General features: G+C 43.8%; 1 protein-coding gene across 29 annotated transcripts in view; it reads right to left on the bottom strand.

Annotated features, from left to right (window-relative positions):
* Window positions 1-15,947, bottom strand: part of ABI2 (abl interactor 2) — a 58,659-nt gene extending 42,712 nt beyond the window's left edge. For 8 of the 29 annotated variants that reach the window (XM_084893243.1, XM_084893247.1, XM_084893239.1 and 5 more), the window contains exons 1-2: window positions 15,566-15,942; window positions 149-316 (exon numbers count right to left, since the gene is read on the bottom strand). In XM_084893243.1, coding sequence (XP_084749369.1) covers window positions 149-316; window positions 15,566-15,682 — 285 coding nt within the window. In that variant the 5' untranslated portion in view covers window positions 15,683-15,942. Of the gene's footprint in view, window positions 1-148; window positions 317-15,565 lie in introns of all 29 variants that reach the window. The other 21 variants (XM_084893221.1, XM_084893245.1, XM_084893232.1 and 18 more) reach the window with 7 other exon arrangements.
* Window positions 15,948-19,732: the final 3,785 nt, after the last annotated feature.

The following is a 19,732-nucleotide window of genomic DNA, read 5'->3' as shown; positions in this document are numbered from 1 at the left end:
ATAAAAAAATACTGAGTTTGAATACTGAGTCTGTATTTTCCAAGTCATACATGTGAGTTAACTCACATAATAAAGACTGCCAACATCACAGATCGCCTGTGTTTATTAAGTGTTCCTCATAACAATATAGAAAGCAGTATGGTCTCACTTGTGAAATATGATTGATTGACGATTCCATCCTCCGTAGCTGGGATGCCTGGATATCCAGCATCTGCAGGACATTGTTGGCCAAGGTATTTATCAGATAGGCAACGCTCGCTAAGGACTGGGTGGTGTAGGCTTTGGTTTCTTCTAGGGCTCGCTGCTTATCTGCTGACTAGGAAAGAAAAACAATCGTTAACCAAAGATACCCTCTATCGATCGCATCAACAAGGACACTCATCAAAACAATTCTGTTGCTGAACCTATACATATTAGCTAATAATGTTCTGAAAAGTAGTTATCCTAGATGCAAATCCTTTCAGGAGTTTAATGTATACTGGCGTCAGTTCTCAATAACACGACACCTTAAAACAGTCCCGCTGCTCTGTCATCCACCCAGACAAGCTATGTGTGGGCTAAACGGAAACCTGATATTCACCCCCACACCTAACTGTCAGAGGAAAATCAGAAGGGGAATTTCTAAAAACGCTTGCAATCTTTCTAGTGCTATCCGACTACCTGACAAATAAGATTAAACTTTTTTTAGATAACTGCATTTTAAAATATGTTATTTTAGAAATAAGACAAGTGGCCCTAGCAGGTTTGGCTCAGTGGCTAGAGTAGGGGTGTCGAACTCAATCAGAGAAGGGGCCAAAATCTAAAATCCAGCCTAAATCTCGGGCCGAATGGTTTACTGAACAGTCATAAACTGACAATGTCATAAACGGACAGCGGAGTGCAGTGATGACAGCGTGGTGCGGGCCACATTGCAAGGCCTGGCGGGCTGGATTTGGCCCGCGGGCCTTGTGTTTGACATATGTGGGCTAGAGCATCGGTCTGCGGTCTGAAGGGTCCCAGGTCCAATTCCGGTCAAGGGCATGTACCTTGGTTGTGGGCACATCCCCAGTGGGAGGTGTGCAGGAGGCAGCTGGTCGATGTTTCTTACTCTCTATCTCTCTCTCCTCCTCTCTGTGAAAAATCAATAAAACATATTTCTTTTAAAAAAGAAATAAGACAAGTGATCATAGACTAATCTGTTTGAGATTCAGAATATAGTTATTTGTTGAGACTGTGGCTGACTATTTTGGGAAAACCTATCGCTAAAGCCAAAGTGGAGCTTCTAGAAAATAATGAGACTAGAAAAGATAGAGCACTTGGGTTCTTATCTATTATAACTCTGCTCTCTTATCTGGCTGTCAGTAAGTCACTTATAAACTCAAGGACTCAGTTGCTACACATTACAATGAAAATACCCGATTAGATAAAAGTGTCAGCTATAAAATACCATGATTCTTATTTGGAACAGTAGAGGCCCAACGCACAAAATCCGTGCAAGGGGTTCAGCCCGCGCAGCCCCAGTAGCCTCGCGCCACCCCTCGCAGCCCCATCAGGCCCTCAGAGCCCCTCGCAGCCTCGCCGGACCTTGCAGCCCCGGCTTCATCCAGAAGGTTGCCTGGGAGGATGTCTAGAAGGTCGTTTGGCTGTTCGATCTAATTAGCATATAAGCTCTTTATTATACAGGATCACCTGAAAGTAGGTCATTTTAGACTGAACTGTGACAAATCACAAGTTTTATAATAGTACCTACTTTAGATTAGGAAAAAATGAGTATATTTGGTAAATCTGACAAGAAACTTGCTTTTTAAAGGCAGACAAGCTCACCTTTACTCGTGTGCCTTTTTTTTAACTCATCTGAGAATGTCTTTTCCACCAGTGTTTAGAAAGGGAGGGAGGAAGAGAAACAGTGATGTGAGAGACACACATTGATTGGTTGCCTCCCACATGGGCCCCTGGGCCCGGGATCAACTGTGGTACCTGCCCAGGCAAGATGCTGCTCTAACCACTGACCAAACTGGCTAGGGCCTCATTTACCTCTTAACATTCCAGATGACCCTGGCCAGATAGTTCAATTGGTTGGAGCATCGTCCTATATACCAAAAGGTTACAGGTTCATTCCCTGGTCAGGGTGCAATTGATATTTCTCTCTCACATTGATATATATATATATATATATAAAATCAATAAAAACATATCCTTGGGGGAGAATTTTAAAAAGTATTCCAGATGCTTCACCCTCCCTGGAAAAAAACAAAAAAACAAAAAACAAACAAACAGGCAGAATGTAAGCATAAAAACTCTTGCAATCTGTCTGGCCAGCGTGGCTCAGTGAGTGAGCGTTGACCTATGAACCTGGAGCCAGGGTTGCGGCCTCTATCCCCAATATGGGGCATGTAGGAACTGATCAGTGACTCTCTGTCACCATTAATGTTTCTCTCTCCCTCTAAGTTCCGCCCTGAAATCAATAAAAATGTATTTTTAAAATACATAGATATATGTATTTTTAAAAACACTTGCAATCTTTCTAGTGCTATCCTACTACCTGACAAATAAGATTAATTTTTTTAATAATTGCATTTTAAAATACATTATAAAACATGGAAGATCAATCACATTTATGCTTAGGTTAATGCCCACCCCCCCCCAACACACACACACACACACACACACACACACACACTCCATTAAAATAACAATAAAGAGACATTTTAAATGGAAACAAAACCACACAAATAGAAGCTCAATTCGAAAGGTCCAAATCTGACAATCAAAATATAAGAAAGAAAAGAGCAGAAACAAATTAATTTTGCAGAGCTAAAGAAGATAAATGTCCACTAAGCATGCTCATCACATGATTAGTACAGTTACCAAAAGAAGACCCATAGTAAGGAGCATCATAAGAACAAAAGCTTCGACAAGCTTCCAGACATGAACGGGGGCCATCCTATACAAAGAATCGGGAAGCAAAATGGCACTTAACCTCTCAAAACCAATACCAAAGGCTAGTAGAAAATGAAGACATTTGCCGGGACCGGTTTGGCTCAGTGGATAGAGCGTCGGCCTGCGGACTGAGAGGTCCCGGGTTCGATTCCGGTCAAGGGCATGTACCTGGGTTAAGGGCACATCCCCAGTGGGGGGTGTGCAAGAGGCAGCTGGTCGATGTTTCTCTCTCATCGACATTTCTAACTCTCTGTCACTCTCAATTCCTCTCTGTGTAAAATCAATAAAATATATTAAAAAGAAAAGAAAAAAAAAGAAAATGAAGACATTTGAAGAATTCTTCCACAATATGAAAGAAAATTACTTCCAACCTATAATGCTATATCTTTCTAGTCAAACTATTAATCCAGTGAAAGTTGAATAAGATTTTCAGCACATAAAGTGTCAATTTTTAAAAATTTTCCAAGTTATTTTTCTCCAGGAAGCACTAGAGGATGTGCATCATCAAAACAAAAAGCTAAGGAAGAAGGAAGCATGGGAAACAGAAAACAGGATCCACTTTAAAGAGGCAGGCCCATCCAATGGAAGTCCAAGACTGACTACAAAGGAAACTTCTGAGATGACAGCTGTGCTGTAGACTAAAATGTCAGCAATGCAGACAATCCAGATTGGAGAAGATGGCAACGTGTAAGATACACGTCTCCTCTAGGCAGAAAAGCAACTGATACTGAGAGACAATTCCCCATGGTGTGTTGCATTCCCTCACATTGTGTTGCTTTTTCCAACTGTCAAAGATGTCTGTACAGAAAACAGTCTTAGGAGACGGAAAGAGCATCTCCCTCTGGAACAAAGGGCAGGCATGCTTATCAAAGCAAAAGATTCAGGTTCCCTAAATTCCAGCTGCCTCTCAATAATACAAGCTATCATCTGCACTCTTCCTATCACACTGATAAAATGGATTATGACCCAATGAATAAAATGAGCTGCAAGTTTAATAAGGAATAAGATATATGCATAGTATCGGTACCTTCCCAACAGGTACTTATTAATTAAAACAAGAAATATTTCAAGAATAACTCCACCAGTGGAAAAACTTGTCACACACAATTGTAATCAAGTGGTCAAAATGAGTATCACCAGTAATGGAACAAACTGACTCATCAGTAATGGGACAAAATGAAATCAGAACATGATAGGAAGGAGGAAAATAACACAGCATCATTTCTGATATTCCTACCAAAAATACATTAACTTGAATTTAGTCATGTGGAAAGATCAAACATTTAAGGATACTATTTAAAAAATACTGTTTGTAATGTCTTTCTGAACTGGATTCTTTTTTAATCAAGTACATTATTAGGAAAGTTAGTAAAACCTGAGTGGGGATATGAGGATTTAATAGTAAAAAATATATCAGTATTACTTCCTATGTTTGCTGGCTATTTTGTGATTAAATAGGAAAAGGTCCTTATTTCCAGGAAAAACACAAAGTGTTTAGCAGTGATGGGACATCAGCAACTTATTTCCAAACGGTTCAGAAAACAAGAAGTCCTTTAATTTTAATTGAAACTAAAAGAAATCCCTTACTTCATCTAGATGGGTGATATTAAATTGCTGTGAGTTTTAAAAATTGAAAAAAAGTCTCCATAACTTAAGATTTCATCATAATTAAATTTTGCTCACAAATCTATTAACACCCAACTTTTAATTATCCTGTCAACACATAATTAAGCATGTAAAAAATATATTTCAGTCACTTATTCATATAAAAGGTTTGCATATAAATTATGCATTTTTAACCATTCTTTTTAAGCTAATTACCTCCTGAATGCTTCATACCAATTAAAATAATGATTGAGTTTTAAAGAATTTTTCATGTTTAATGTGGAGACTGTTATCAGGAATGAATACACTTGAAAGTACTATACTGAACCTTAATTACATTTATTTTTACTTAAGAAGCAAATGCTGCCCTGGCTGGTTTGGCTCTGTGTAGAGCATCGGCCTGCTGACTGAAGGGTCCCAGGTTTGATTCTGGTCAAGGGCATGTGCTCGGGTTGGGGGCTCGATTCCCACTAGGGGGCGTGCAGGAGGCAGCCAATTAATGATTCTCTCTCTTTCTCATCATTGATGTTTCTATCTCTCTCCGCCCCCCTCTTTCTCTCTGAAATCAATAAAATATATATTTTTTAAAGATACAAATACTAAACCTTTTCTCTTTCAAATCATTTCTCTCCATCTTATATATTATCACATGGTTAATGACCAAATTTTAAATATCTAGAAAGCATCCAATTTGCACATTCTAAAAACATTGCAAAAAAAAATTAACTCCTATAAGTGAATGTTCTGACACAACTGTCTGGTTTAGACAGAGTTTAAGGACAGACCTAGAGTACTTTTAAAGTATCACCACAATCCATAGATAATTTCTATTCCCAACTCTCCAAAATACAATATAATAGGAACTATTGTTTTTATGTCTGTCCTCTCAACTGACCAGAAAGCTAGCACATGGTGGAGGTCAACAAATGCCTGCTGAGCTGGCCTCCCACTTCCCACTGCACTTTTTCCTTGGAAAATAATCTCATTATGCCATTAGGAGAAGTTACGGTTATCTGCATAGTGACACTCTTTCCATAGGCCTAGAAGCATCTTGAGAACAGGAGTCAGAGTTCACTGACTTCCTTTTAATTCCCCAAGCCACCAAAGCTCACACAACAGAGTAAGTATTAGTTGAAACCAGTGCAACTTTGATCTATGAACAAAACTGGAATAAAATCAGAGTCAGCAGCATATCATCCATCCCATTTTCAGATGAAAAGAGCAAAAAATAACAAATGAATTACTAGATGCAAAACTGCAGAACTCAAGTTCAGATCTCATGATATTTATACTAAAAAAAGCTTTCCACTCAACTCACTTCTATGGTTTGGCCATGAACCAACCCATCACGATTTTGCATTCTATGTGATGCCTCATTGTTCTCTGAGACATGCAATGCCTCCAAGCAAATGAACAACAAAAGCACATGAAGTACACCTTGGACTTAAAGAACAAAACTCCTCTTCATACTCAAGAGAAATAAAATATTACCTAAGAAAAACTACACAAAACTAATGCAAATTCAGGTTCAGTGAATAATAAAATGACTAAAAAATTTTTTCATTCAGTGTACCATATTTAGTGGGTAGCAAAACCAAGGGCACTAAGTAGGGTCAATTTTATAATCTAATACTGCAAGAGTAGAAGATGAAAATATACAGGAATGTCACTTCATACTCCATGCCCTCCTTCCTGCCAAAGGTTTACTACTGTATACCTGCTGTCCCTAAAGGAGTAAACTCGCTCATCTCTTCCTACTTTACAGGTCAGTACCACTTCCCTCAAAGGCAAGATGTTAACTAAAAAACGGTAACAGGCCCCACAGGTGTGGCTCAGCGTTGAGCATCGACCCTTGAACCAGGAGGTCAGGGTTCGACTCCAGGTCAGGGCACATGCCCAGGTTGTGAGCTCAAACACTCGTGGTGGGGCAGCCGATCAAGGATTCTCTCTAGTCACTGATGTTTCTATCCCTCCATCCTTCTCCCTTCCTCTATGAAAGCAATAAAACATATTTTTTAAAATAAAAATAAAACAAATAAAAAAGACAACAGAAAAATGGGATGACAATAAAAAGAGCACAAGTTTACAAAAGAATTTAACTTAACCTAAGAAAATAAAAAGGAGATAGGAGAGTCAAAGACTTCAGGAATTAAAAAATAACAAATATGCTGAATTATAACAGCTCCAATAATGGGTAAACCTGAAATATAGCAGATAACTATTTCTCAGTTCCTCACTTTCCTTCAATTGATGTGTTCATCTTACCAGCAGCATGATATTATACACACCGGTCAAAGAGAAGCTTACTAAGTGGCTTATTTCCCCAAACTGAAATATTTTCCTCAAAGATACAACACAGTATTCTTTTTTATTAGCACAAACCTGAAAAAGATGCCAAATACAAAAATAGCATTTGGCAGACTCCTCTGGTTTGTTCATGTCAAAAACACTAAATTTCTCGGATTTAAGTAGTTGGGAAGGAGCTCAATATTCAGAAATCTTATTTGAAAGTCCATACAGTTAAATTACGAGCAAACTTTCATTACAATCAACCCCTTATTAAAAAATTGTATTGTTCTTTAGTTTTCATTGGAATATACTTTTACCACTTAAAAGCAATGACCGGCACAGTTGGGGTTCTTTTAAATTATCATTGAAGATTAAGCTCCCTTTCTATGAATAATATTCACTACAGCCTTTACTTATAAATACAAGATAGTAACTTTATGCTCCCAGGTAAAATTCTTTCTAAACAAAGCTTAAGCACATCTGGAAAAGTATAAATCAATAATAACATTTGGCATTTCAAGACACAGGAAATTAGAAATATCTCTAAATTCTTGACTTCATTTATAGATTAACAAAAATCTGCTCTTCCCATACGCAGCATGAGGTGACCTCTGAAAACGGTCCAGGCTATTCACCTGACACAGAAAACCTCATAAAATCATGCAAATCCAGAGGTTCAAACCCTTGTGTCACTTTAAGAACATTCGTGAAACTGCCCAGACCAGTGGTCGGCAAACTCATTAGTCAACGGAGCCAAATATCAACAGCACAACGATTGAAATTTCTTTTGAGAGCCAAATTTCTTAAACTTAAGCTTCTTCTAACGCCACTTCTTCAAAATAGACTCACCCAGGCCGTGGTATTTTGTGGAAGAGCCACACTCAAGGGGCCAAAGAGCCGCATGTGGCTTGAGAGCCAAGGTTTGCCAACCACTGGCCCAGACCATCAAAGGAATGCATATCCACAAAGCACCAAGTGTCTGAGGGTGCCATTTCACAGAAGCAGTCTGTGCCATGGGTGTTACAATAGAGAAGGTGGTTGGTGTGCCCAGGCCTGAACAGCGGGGCTGGCACAGGATGGGCGAGTCCAAGAGTGCTGACCCAGTGGCATCTCAGAGGGAAGGAGGGGGCGGGGGGGTGGGCAGATGGGTGGGTGGGAAGAGATCACTAAGGAACTCACACGCATATATGCATGGCCCATGGATACAGACTGTACGGTGGGGGAGGGGGACTATAAGGGGCAGTGGGAGAAAAAAGGGGACATGTAATACTTTCAACAATGAAGATTTTTTTAAAGTGCTGAACTTTTGCTGCATGTTCTTAAAAATGCAGAGAATAACGTTGAACTTGGGGTTAGAGGTAGAGTCTCTGGTCACTGAACACATCAGATGAACAAAGTTCCCAGATGCGGCTCAGGCCTCAGAGAGCCACGGGCGGATGAAAACACACGAGCTCTCCCTGCCTCACTGGTTTGATACTTAACCGGAAAGAAGCAGCTTGTTCCTAAATAAGAGCAGGCTGCACAGGGAGAAAGACATCCCAGAAGAAACAACGAACAAAGCCTATGGCCTGGAAGAAAATTCAGCATCCAACTGATGCTAATAAAAATAATAAAAGGGAAAAATATCTGAAAATATTAAGTTCAGAAATCTAACAAAATAAGGCCATTTGAGGCTCCCTTCCCTACCCCTGACGCCAGGCCGGGGAAGTGAGGCTGCGTCCCCAACCGGTGCCCGAGTCCCCTTTTCCTCCCGGTGCTCCGAACATCCCCGCTCCCCCGCACCCCGTCCCACCGCGCCCCCCCGCCCCCCGCCCCCCCCCCAGCACTCTGCTCCTGGCCACCCATGCCCCCGCCCCACGGAGGGGGGGGGGAGGGCCAGTTCTCAGGTGCGCTGGGCAGACACCAACGGGGGGTGGGGGACGTGGGAGGGTGCACCGGCGGTGACCCCCAAGGGGTCACGCACACAAACTGAGAGGGTGTGGACCCAACATGAAGGGCGGGCCTGGGCGCAAGGACAGAGTGGACATCACGGTCAGGCACCGGACCGGGCACAATGCGGACCCACCGCAGACACACGCCCCGCGCACCTGGGAAGGCAGGGATCCTCTGAGCGCTCAGCCTGGAGCCTCCTCCCGCCCACAGGCCCTCACACCGCAGGGAAGCCCCGCAGCTTCTCCAGTCACCCACCCATCCATTCACCCACCCACTCATCTGCCAGTCTGCCCGGGGAGGAGAGGCCTCCGGCCCCCCCTGCGGCACCCCCGGGAGAAAAGCCTCCGGTGGGCACAAATTCACACGCACATAGCCAGCGGTGCCTGCGATGGACACAGCCCGGCCGAGCTGTGCCAGCGCTGACCACCACGTGGCACTGGGCGCAGGAGCTGCGAGCGGCAGTGACACACCCCAAACCAGAGGAGGGAGCCCCATTCCTCCTTTGGCCGTGGGTTATGTTGTTGCTGGGCACTGTGGGCCCCAAATCTGGTTCCTGCACACCCGCATTTGTGCTCCACCCCTGTATGACAGCAACTGTGCAGAGTGCCCTCTGTACTCCGGGACCCCTCGGGGGGTGTTGGAGAGCTGCTTTCGGCCATCCCCGCAGGCCAGGCCGAGGGACCCCACCTGCCGGAGGGACCACTCACTCCACAAAGGGACGCCCTTCGAGCCCCGGCACCACCCCAGGTGCGGCCGGTGGGAGCTTGGCCCCAGGGTGTGTCCAGCCATCTCACCCAGTCCCACCCCGCCGGCCACCTTCTAATTTCCTTTCAATGTGCATGAATCCGTGCACCAGGTCATTAGTGTTTAGAATAAAATCTTTTAAGGGAAAAGAGAATTATTCAAGATCTATCTTCTACTAAAGTCTTGTGGTACTAAATATTGCAAAAGGCTGGCGTCCTTGTTGGCTTCCCTATTTAATCTTGTTTTGTAGATTCTGGAAGTTCCTAGCAATGCATCTCCTTACTTGTATTCAAAGTTGTCAGTGGGTAAATATTATAGACAAAGTGAAATAATGGTCAGCAGAAATGACAAAAGAAAAAATAGTCCCATGTTACATTTAGTTCAAACTCCACTGACTCAGAATTTACAAAAGATGTTCTTCACAGCAATCAAATGGTAACACAACTAGATTGTCAAACCCATGAGTTAATTACTTATCACTTATTTCTCAGCATAGACAAATATTCAAAAAATATTTGAGAAAGCAAAATATATATAATAAAAACTTTTAAATGCTGTCATAAATTCAATCGTTTCACCCAACAAAACACAGGAGAGACACAGGGGGGGAAAAGAACACTATTCCTATTTGAACAGAATTTTAGTTTAGCAGAGTCAAAGGTTAGCTTGAGTACACTGGATTTTGTTTTTACTCAAAAGAGCCCATTTTTTATAATTTAGCTTTCTGACTCTGTGCTTGTGCCTTCCATACTTTCAACAATTCTCTGCCCCTCGGTGCGGAAAGCCGCTGGATGCTGTCACAGACACAAAGCCCGGTGGAGCCACCACAGGCCCTGCTGAGATGTTTCTCCATTTCAGACAAGCGCATTAGAGCTTCAGGTCTCCCCGCAGGAATTCCTCGAGTTCAGCCTGGCCCAGGCCCTGCAGATGCTGGTGCCTCCCAGCCCTCCTGTGTAAAGGTAAATGATTCTCCTCGCCGGGGCTGCAGGACAGCCTGGTTTTGTTAAAGGCTGTGCTGCAGGAAAGCGGGGGACGACACGTCCATGCTGGACCACTGTGAATGCCTGAAGACCATGCCCGGAGGAGCTCTATCCGGTTTTTTAAAAAGGAAATCTCCCTTGCTCACTTCCTCAGAAGCTGTACTGTAGATCACCTAAGGCAATTGATGAGCACCCTGACAAGTGAAAGTAACGGATCTGCCGAGTGTCAACTGTCAGTAGCATCTACAGTAAACATACTAAACTGATGAAAAGCAGTGAACTACTTCATTTACCTGTACATAAATCCACAAACTCTTCAAATTTGGAAAACTGCTTCATGGTTTTCAAACAGACATTTTCTACTGCTTACTAAAATGTACCTAATTTATTCACTTAACAAATATTTACTGAATGCCTGTTCTGTCCCAGGCACTGTTCCAGGTGCTAGCAATGAAGAGACAAAACTCCCTGCCCTCATGGAGCTCCTATACCAGGGAAGGAGATAGGCACAGAAATAACTGTCATGTTCAATAAAAGTACACGCAAAGAGGAGAGCGAACAAAGGGCAGGAGTATGTTACTATTTTACGTAGATCAAAAAGGGGTCATCGAACCGGTGACATCTGAGGAAAAGCCTGAGGGGGATAAAAGATCCAGTCCTACAACTACTACCTGGGAACGAGCACTTCTGGCAGAAGGCACAGTCAATGCCAAGCAACAAGATCCCGAGGCAGAGTATGCCTGGTATGTTCAGGAAAGAAAGGCTAACGTGGCTGCAGCAGAGTGAGTACGGGAGAGGAAAGAAGTAGAACCTAGATCACTTGCAGCCTGTAGGCAGTATGAAGTCGGAGTGTTTTTGAACAGAAGACATGATTTGATTTAGATTTTTAGCCCTGGCCAGTAGCTCAGTTAGAGCATCATCCTGATGCACCAAGTTTGAGGGTTCAATTCCCAGGCAGGGAAATCCAAAAACCAACCAATGAAAGCATAAGTAAGTGAAACAAATCAATGTCTGATCTCCCTCCTCTCTCTTTATCTCTCTCTCTCTAAAAAAAAAAGTTAATAAAAAGATATGTACTGTATGTTGTATATATATATATATCAAAAAGGTTTGAAAGTATAAATACCAGATATATAATCAAAATTATTAGACAACTTTGTTTCTTTGTATTTTCTAATAATCTTTCAACAATGCATATGTATTCTATAGCTATTAAATAAGAATTTTAAATCTTAATATAATTTCAGTGATTACATTTTTATGGAACTAGCTGGGAATAAGCCATGACTCTATTATCTCCTTATAAACATTTCAATGCAATTTTTAACGAATTCTGGAATATCTTTGGTAATAAAAAGAAAAAGGAAGCCATTAATGATCGTTCTCCTGGTATTCAAGAGAGAAATAATTCAGATAAAATATTAAGGTAATTTCTGTTCTGAACAAATCCATGTTATTGGATAATTTTGCTCCATATCCAAATAATGAGCAATGGAATTTTACTATGTATGTGAATTATCACTCACAAAAATCAGTAACTTTCTTTTATCTAAAAATAGGAAAAAATGTAAAAACAAGCAAGATGGTTTTTCAGACTTAATTAAGGGAAGTAACAACTGTAAATTTATTTCATCTACCAAAATATTAAAGCAAATATTCTTCGCCCTAGTGGGTACTCAGTTGGTCAGAGTGTCATCCAAATTTGCAAGGTTGTAGATTTGATCCCCAGACAGGGCATAGGATCAGCCAAGGAATGCCTAAGTGGAACGACAAATGGATGTTTGAATTGATGTTTCTCTCTAAAAAACAATAAATTAAAAAACGAAATTCTTCTATTTGTAAAGTTGTAGATGCCAATAAAAAATGTGTGATTTTTTAAATTTCTGGAAACTTCCTGGATCAGGCATAGATGTTTACATTAATAAATGAAGAAACATTGGTCTTACATGTATCTCAAAAAAAAAAAAAAAAAGATATTTAACGATTACTAAGTTCTTTTTTATAATCAGGTAAATATCAAAAAAATTGTAGTCATAACTTTCTATCATCGCATTTTAGAAAAAAATTTTCTACAGATTGAATAAAACAAAAATCTAAAATTTTACTACAGATAATTTTTAAGTTTCTATTTACCACATTAGCAACATGGACAACTACTACTTACAATCCTGCTCTGCTTTACCTGTCGATATTGTGTGTTCATACAGACAATATCTGTCAAATACGGATAATATAGCTGAAGGATATTTTTATAACACAGAAACAATTTAAAGAGTACAATGGTTTTCAGAAAGACTGAACAATCATTTCCCTCCTTTGTCAATTTCACACAATATAATCCACATTTAGAACATTCTTATTTTTTTAACGTTTGGATACCCCTTAACATAAAACCAGCTACTTAACACATTGTGCACCTGTAGTTTTATTGCTAGCTTTACCCAGTGGCCTGATAAATTTCTACTGAACGAGTACAAAAAAGCATTTTATAAAATATCATACGTTAAAAAGATATTGGCTTGTAAGAACATGTAATAACTTTAAAATGCAACGGGTCTTTAATTTTAAGGTGTGCCTTTAACATTTATGTGAAACACCGTGTAATATGAAAACACGAGAATGCTCGTGATCCGCCCGCAATGTGTTGAGAACACTGAGCAGAAAAGCCTTACCTTTTGTTACATATGATCAACAGATCTGCCCTTTTTTCTGCTTTACAAGCAAAAATTACATTTCCACAAAATGAAATCAGTGTCGGGTTACTTAACTTAAACTGGTGGTTAGGGCCTGATGCTATAATAAGGCTACATCAACCACTCGGTCACTGATCCTACCAATTAACTTTCATTCACTGCAGGGTCAGAGGCAGCATCAAAACCCCTGCCGGGCAATTCTTTGGATTGCAAGGAGAGCCGGCCCAATGCGGCCAGGTCAGCACAAATCACCACCATCATGTCCTAGTCATCAACTTTACCGCAGACAGTTCATGTGAGAGCTGTCACCTGGAAGGGACACCAATAACACACCCACTGCACCCTACGACAGATGACAATCTAAGGTAAAAACGTCAAATCTTTTTTAGATGCTAAATTGAACAAATATTTTAAAATCCAAATCCATTTCTATTAATCAATATTTAGACTTTGAATTTCAAAATGCCAACACTAAATTTTGAGTCCCAATGCTGAGACAGGGTGTGTAGGTATAACAAGACAACCATCACTGACCCCTCTCACCTCTCGGCTTTGTTCATCCAGGTACTTTCCCCTTTATGTAACAACCGCACCTCAGAGGAACTACACCTTGAGATTACAATAAAAATTACCTTCCAAAGAGACACAAGCCTTGTCTTCTCTTTACTCACTGATAATTAAGCACAACACAAGCAGGTGCCCGCCCTCAATTTCTCTCTGACTTTTAACTCTTTCCAGCAGCCTCTCCTGGGGATGTGAATTCCCTGATAGCTCAGCTTCTTCCAATCCTCTTCCCACCTGAAGTCCATGGAGAGGATAAGCCGACACCGCATCCAGTATTCATCAGCCCACAGAGCAGCTAACTGCACCGTGAAATCCTGCAGACACAGATGTCTATCAACCCGTGACACGGGCCAGGCCACAGAGCACGTCTGACCACATTTAGTGGGAAACTGAGCAACTGAACCTCTGAATCCCTCCCACCCGCTCGGTATCGGAAAAGCACCCTGCCAACAGGGCCAGCTGTATTCTTTGTATGACTCTCTGACCCAGGAAAGGTGCTTGGGGCAGAGCACTGGCCATACTGTCCACTGCCTCTTTGGAGAAGAGAGCTCGGATTGAGCTTGGTTTTCTGCAATAAGAATATTGCCTACAAGATAATACAGAGTTCAGTGCACAGCAGGTAAAATCTCACAAGGCCGTCCTTGATTCACCACCACGTGGTCCTTACAAGATTTATGAACCAACACATTTTAACACCTTCTTCAAAAATTTAAAAAGCCTAGAGAATGCTTCCCAGTATCTGGTGTTAAAAAGGACGCCTGGAGAAATGGAGAGGCGGGCAGGGAAGAAAGACCCTCGTGTAGGAACAATTTAATATACTTCTTCCATTTCCACCTCGATCCCACGTGATTGTAAGTGGAAAGAGGCGGAAAAAAACGGGGGTAAAAACCTGTGATCCAGGAGCAGCCATCAGGAAAACAAGCGATGCGTTTTAACCTGTTCTTTCAAACAATTTTTTAAAGGATTTTTTTTTAATCCACAGAATCTCTGCCTTCCCCCAGACGCAGCCGAACCCCCTCTCCCTCGCCAGCCCCCGCCCGCTGCCCCCGTCCCCGGCGCGGCCGATGGGTCCCCCCGCCAAACCGACCACCTAGGGGGGACTGAACCAGGAACACCGCTTCCTAACGCGCTCCCAGGAGCGGCCACACTCCTCTCCCACAGGAAAACCAGTCCCTGGGCCGGCGGGAGGGGGCGGAGGCCATCCTCAGCCTCGCTTCTCCGCGGGGAGGGAGCGGCAGGAACTTCCAGCAAGACCGCGGCTCCTCTCTGCGTGCACCGGGCGGGGAGAGGCTAGAACACCAGCACACACACACACACACTCACATACATACACATACATGCAGTCACATACATACACACACACACACACACACACACACACACACACACACAGTCTCTCCAGGCATTCCCAACCATACGAAACGGAGGCCCTTCACTTGGCAACAGCGTCGCTCCTTTTAAAAATTCCTCCAGAACTTGGGGGTGACCCGTCAACCCCCGACAGCCCTGCCACCCTGGGGAGCAGGACCCTGTCACGGAGCGGAGGCCACAGCCCGCCCTCCGCCGCCCGCACGCACCGCGCCGCCGGGCACCGCGCGGGGGCGGCGAGGGCCGAGCGCGGGAGGCGGGCCCGCCGCACGCCCCCGACTCCGGGCTTTTCAACGTGATTCAGAGCGACCCTTTCCCCCGGCCGGAGGGTCCCCACCCGCCCCGCCGCGGCGCCGCCCTCCCCCACCCCGCCGCGGCTCCGCGGGCCGCCGCCCCGCCCGGCCCGGCCCGGCCCCGCGCCCCCCGCCCCCCGCCCGGGCCCCCGCCGGCCCGCCCGCCCCGCGCCCGCACCTGGATGTAGTTGTTCTCGCAGTAGTCGGCCACCCGCTCCAGGTTCGTGTAGCTGTCGAAGAGGGCCCGGCGGCCCCCCGGGATTTCCTCCTCCAGCAGCATCTGCAGCTCCGCCATCTTCACATCCTCGTCCTCCTCCTCCCCGTGCGGACCGCGGAGGCGGCGGCGGCCGCTGGCGGCGCCCGGGGAGCCCACGCCGGGGAGCCGGGGAGCGGGAGCGGGAGCGGCGGCCGGGGCGGCAGCTCGGAGGGGCGAGGACACCGGCGGGAGCCGCGGGGAGGGGGCGGCGGGCCGGGGGCGGGGCGCGAGCCGCGAGCCCACGGACTCCGCCGACCGTCACCCGGGCGACTGCCGGCCGGGCGCGCGCACGCGCGCTCCTCCCCGCGCCGCGCCAGGCCTTCCCAGCTCGCCCCGCCCCCACTTCCGGCGTCTCCTAGCGACGGCCGAGCGGGAGCCGGGATGCTGGCGGGAGCGGAGCGCCGTTAACCCTTGGGCGCCCGCCGGCGGCGCGGCTCGGGAGGTGCCCTGGCGGCCGTTGTGGGCCCCGCAGCCGCGGCCAGTGGCCTGGGAGACGTCCGCCCGCAAAGCTCCCGTGGGCTGTAGGGGCCGCCGGACTGCGTTTTCCTCCTCATCGCGGACCTCCTCCGTCCTCCTTGGGATGCATCACCACATCCCCGTCTCCTAACCCCGGATGTCCCGCACTCCCGCCTTCTTCGCCTCTGTCCGCCCGTCCCCCGGACCTCAGCCTTTTGTGCTGCCCTCGGACCCGCTTCCCCTGACAGCTCATCCTGGCATTTCTCTGCTTCTCCACGTACCGTCCTCCATTTGCTGGGGCGCCCTGAGAAGGGCACCAGGTGTTAGTCTAGTGGGGTCAGACCAGGCCTGGGGTCAGCAGCCTCAGTATTTGAATCTAAATAGGGGAAATTTTTAGAGCCATAAAAGAACATTTATTAAGTCCCAGAGTCGTAGAGGAATAAATTCCTAGAAGAAACGGGCTTAGGAGATAAATGACAGAGGCAAAAGAAGGGCCCTTAGAGCTTATACATGACCAAGGTCAAGGCCACATGTCTGGGGAGAGGGGGAATGAGGGGGGAAAGAGGAAGGGAAAGGCAGGACTGCTCCCAGGAGAGAGAGCATGCAACCCCTTCGGAAGGGTTTTAGGGGAGAACCCGGGGAAGATCTCAGCAGAATAGGCAGCAGCTTTCCAGGTGTGGCCTCCAGGGGTCTGGGTCTCCACCGACTGCTTGGTAGGCACCAGGGCTGGGTCATTAGTCAGCGCAGCTGGTCCCGAGGTCAGCCGTGGCTTGTTGCTGCTTATCTGGCTTTGTTTAAAGCTGGAGGGTCACTCTCCAGAGATTCACCAGAGAGCAGCAGTGATGGAATGGGGTAGCAGTGACTTAAATAGCACGTACACTTGCTTCAGAGAATAAGACACTTGAGAATAATCAAGCGAATAAAACAGAGCAAGCAAACTTTCCTTTTACTTAATGTGAATTGCGAAGAGTTTGGAATGTACCAGTGTTTCTGATTGTACATTAATACCATTAGAACTTGTATGCTGAACGCTAACTTACCTACAGCATGTATGATTTCCACAGCTGCCACTTTTTTATTTATAACCATCTGTTTCTTGTCAGTTTCAGTAATACTGCAAAAAGGTTACACTTGGACAAGATTGCTAACTAAACTCCATAGTGCATGGCAATAAGTTTTACTTGTGTAGTAAGTACAAGGTTGATAAAAATAAGGCTATTCTTTGCTGTGTTCATAAAACTTAATGCAAAAGAGGTTAACAGAAGCAAAAAAAAAAAAAAATATTTTCTTTGTCAAAGGAATTTTATGCAGCCTGTTGGAAAGAAAGGAGCAAAACAGAATAATTTTGATGTTTTAAAATGGCAGGGGACGCTGAATTTAACTACACTTAAAAATACATCAGTAGGATTTCTTCCTTCCTCCTCCACAGGAATTAACAATATATTTCTCACAGACCTCTATTAGCTACTTCTATTACCTAAATGTCTACCCAGATGAATAAGTGAATGACTCATATCACTGAAATATTTCATAAGTTTTTATGATGGTATTTCAGGGGAAAATACCATTTTACTTTCCAGCAGAAAAATCTTCAGCAATTAAGATTAAAATACAGGAAAGTAAGAGTTCCCTCGGTGGAAAGGGGTCTACGATGAGATTTTTAGTGTGTTAGATGATCCCAGGGTGGCTGGATCAGTTTTGGGACTAAGAGATTTAATCCAGAATTTCCCACATTTCCTAGGACCCACCTATAAGTCCTCTGAATAAGAAAAAAAAAAACAAAACTCAGAACAAACTCCTGGTTCTATCTAAAATTTCATCTTGGATTTGAAACCAGATCAGTCTCTGATCATGGAGAGACAAGTTGACATTTATCTTGTTGGAATCACTGTGCTATAGAATTGCCCTATTGCTTGATTTGCATTTTCCAAAATTATATAATTCCAACAGGGCACCATGCAGATAGACATATACCACAGTGCCAATTCTTGTGATTAAACCATGCATCAGGAAAGATGAAAACCTGAGACAGACATAAAATGTATACACACATTAAGAAAGGTTGTCATGGCAACTTTGCTTGAAGATATGTATTTTTAAATCTAAGCAAATTAAACATTCAAAACACATTTGCATCTTCCTCAAAGGTTCTGTATCAAGAACACATATATTTTTAAATTCCCCAATTCCTTCTGAATTGACACCTTCTTGAACACTTAACAAAATTCTATAAATATAATAGCAGCATAGACTGAAGCACATATTTTCAAAAGGATATGAGAAAAATCCAAAGCGAAAGCCTAATAATGTTACTACTGCCAGAAGTCCTAAGCTTCTCCCTCTAAATTTTTAGATTGTGAGCAGGCTATGCCATATAATCTTTACAAGATCCTTTCAAACTCAAAAAATCAGTTCTCTATTAACTGATGACCTTACCAATGCAAGCAACAAATCGTGAGTTTTGAACACACCAAGTGTACTTAAACAATTCAGCCCTAGCCGAAATCAGTTTGACTCAGTGGATAGAGCGTTGGCCTGCGGACTGAAGGGTCCCAGGTTCGATTCTGGTCAAGGGCATGTACCTTGGTTGAGGGCACATCCCCAGTAGGGGGTGTGCAGGAGGCGGCTGATCGATGTTTCTCTCTCATCGATGTTTCTAACTCTCTATTCCTCTCCCTTCCTCTCTGTAAAAATTAAAAAATAAAAATAAAAAATTCAGCCCTAGCAGGTTTGGCTCAGTGGACAGTATCAGCCTATGGACCAAAAGGTCCCGGGTTCAATTCTGGCCAAGGGCACATGCCTAGTTGTAGGATCCTCCCCTGGCCAGGGCCCTCACCAGGGGCATGCAGGAGGCAACCAATCAACGTGTTTCTCTCACATCAATATTTCTCTGTCTTCCACTCTCTCTAAAATCAATGAAAAAAATATCCTCAGGAGAGGATTAATAAAAATAAACAACTCATGCAAATAATTGTAATAAATATTGCTCTTTAACCTAGTCAAACTAATTCTAGGCTTTATTTGTTCTCGTCTGAAAGTTCTCCAATATTCCTATTTAGCATCAATGTTAAGTTTTCCTTGATCAGCTGCCTCTTGCACGCCCCCTACTGGGGATGTGCCCGCAACCAGGTACGTACATGCCCTTGACAAGAATCAAACCCGGGACCCTTCAGTCCGCAGGTTGACGCTCTATCCACTGAGCCAAACCAGTTTTGGCTAGAAGAAATATTTTAATATCGCTATTCGCCCTTTCTCTATGATAGAAGTGTCAACCAAATTCACGATCAACAATGACAGATGGAAACACACGTGTACAATTGGCGTCAGCAAGAGCTTTATACATATAAACTTGCTTAATTAGACCTGTTTTCTGATTTAGCTAACTTTTCCAGTCCAGTGAAGCACCCCAACTTTTCTTTCAGGTAATTGAAAGCAACACAGCAGTAAATATAAACACAAAGCAGATTATTATTGTAGATCACACAGGGAGAACAAAGGGTGAAATATTTAACTCTATGTGTTTGACTATATTCTGCATAGTGAGAAAACCTGAAGTCATTTTCAGGTTCCACCCTTTCTTACTTCTTTTCAGTTGGGTCAAGTTTCTAAGCTTTCTAAATCTCCGTTTTTTGG

Source organism: Pipistrellus hanaki (assembly GCF_964339955.1).
Source record: "Pipistrellus hanaki genome assembly, chromosome: 8".
Lineage (NCBI taxonomy): Eukaryota > Metazoa > Chordata > Mammalia > Chiroptera > Vespertilionidae > Pipistrellus > Pipistrellus hanaki.
The sequence above is the reverse complement of the archived record's forward strand: the minus strand, read 5'-3'. Positions and strand labels throughout refer to the sequence as shown.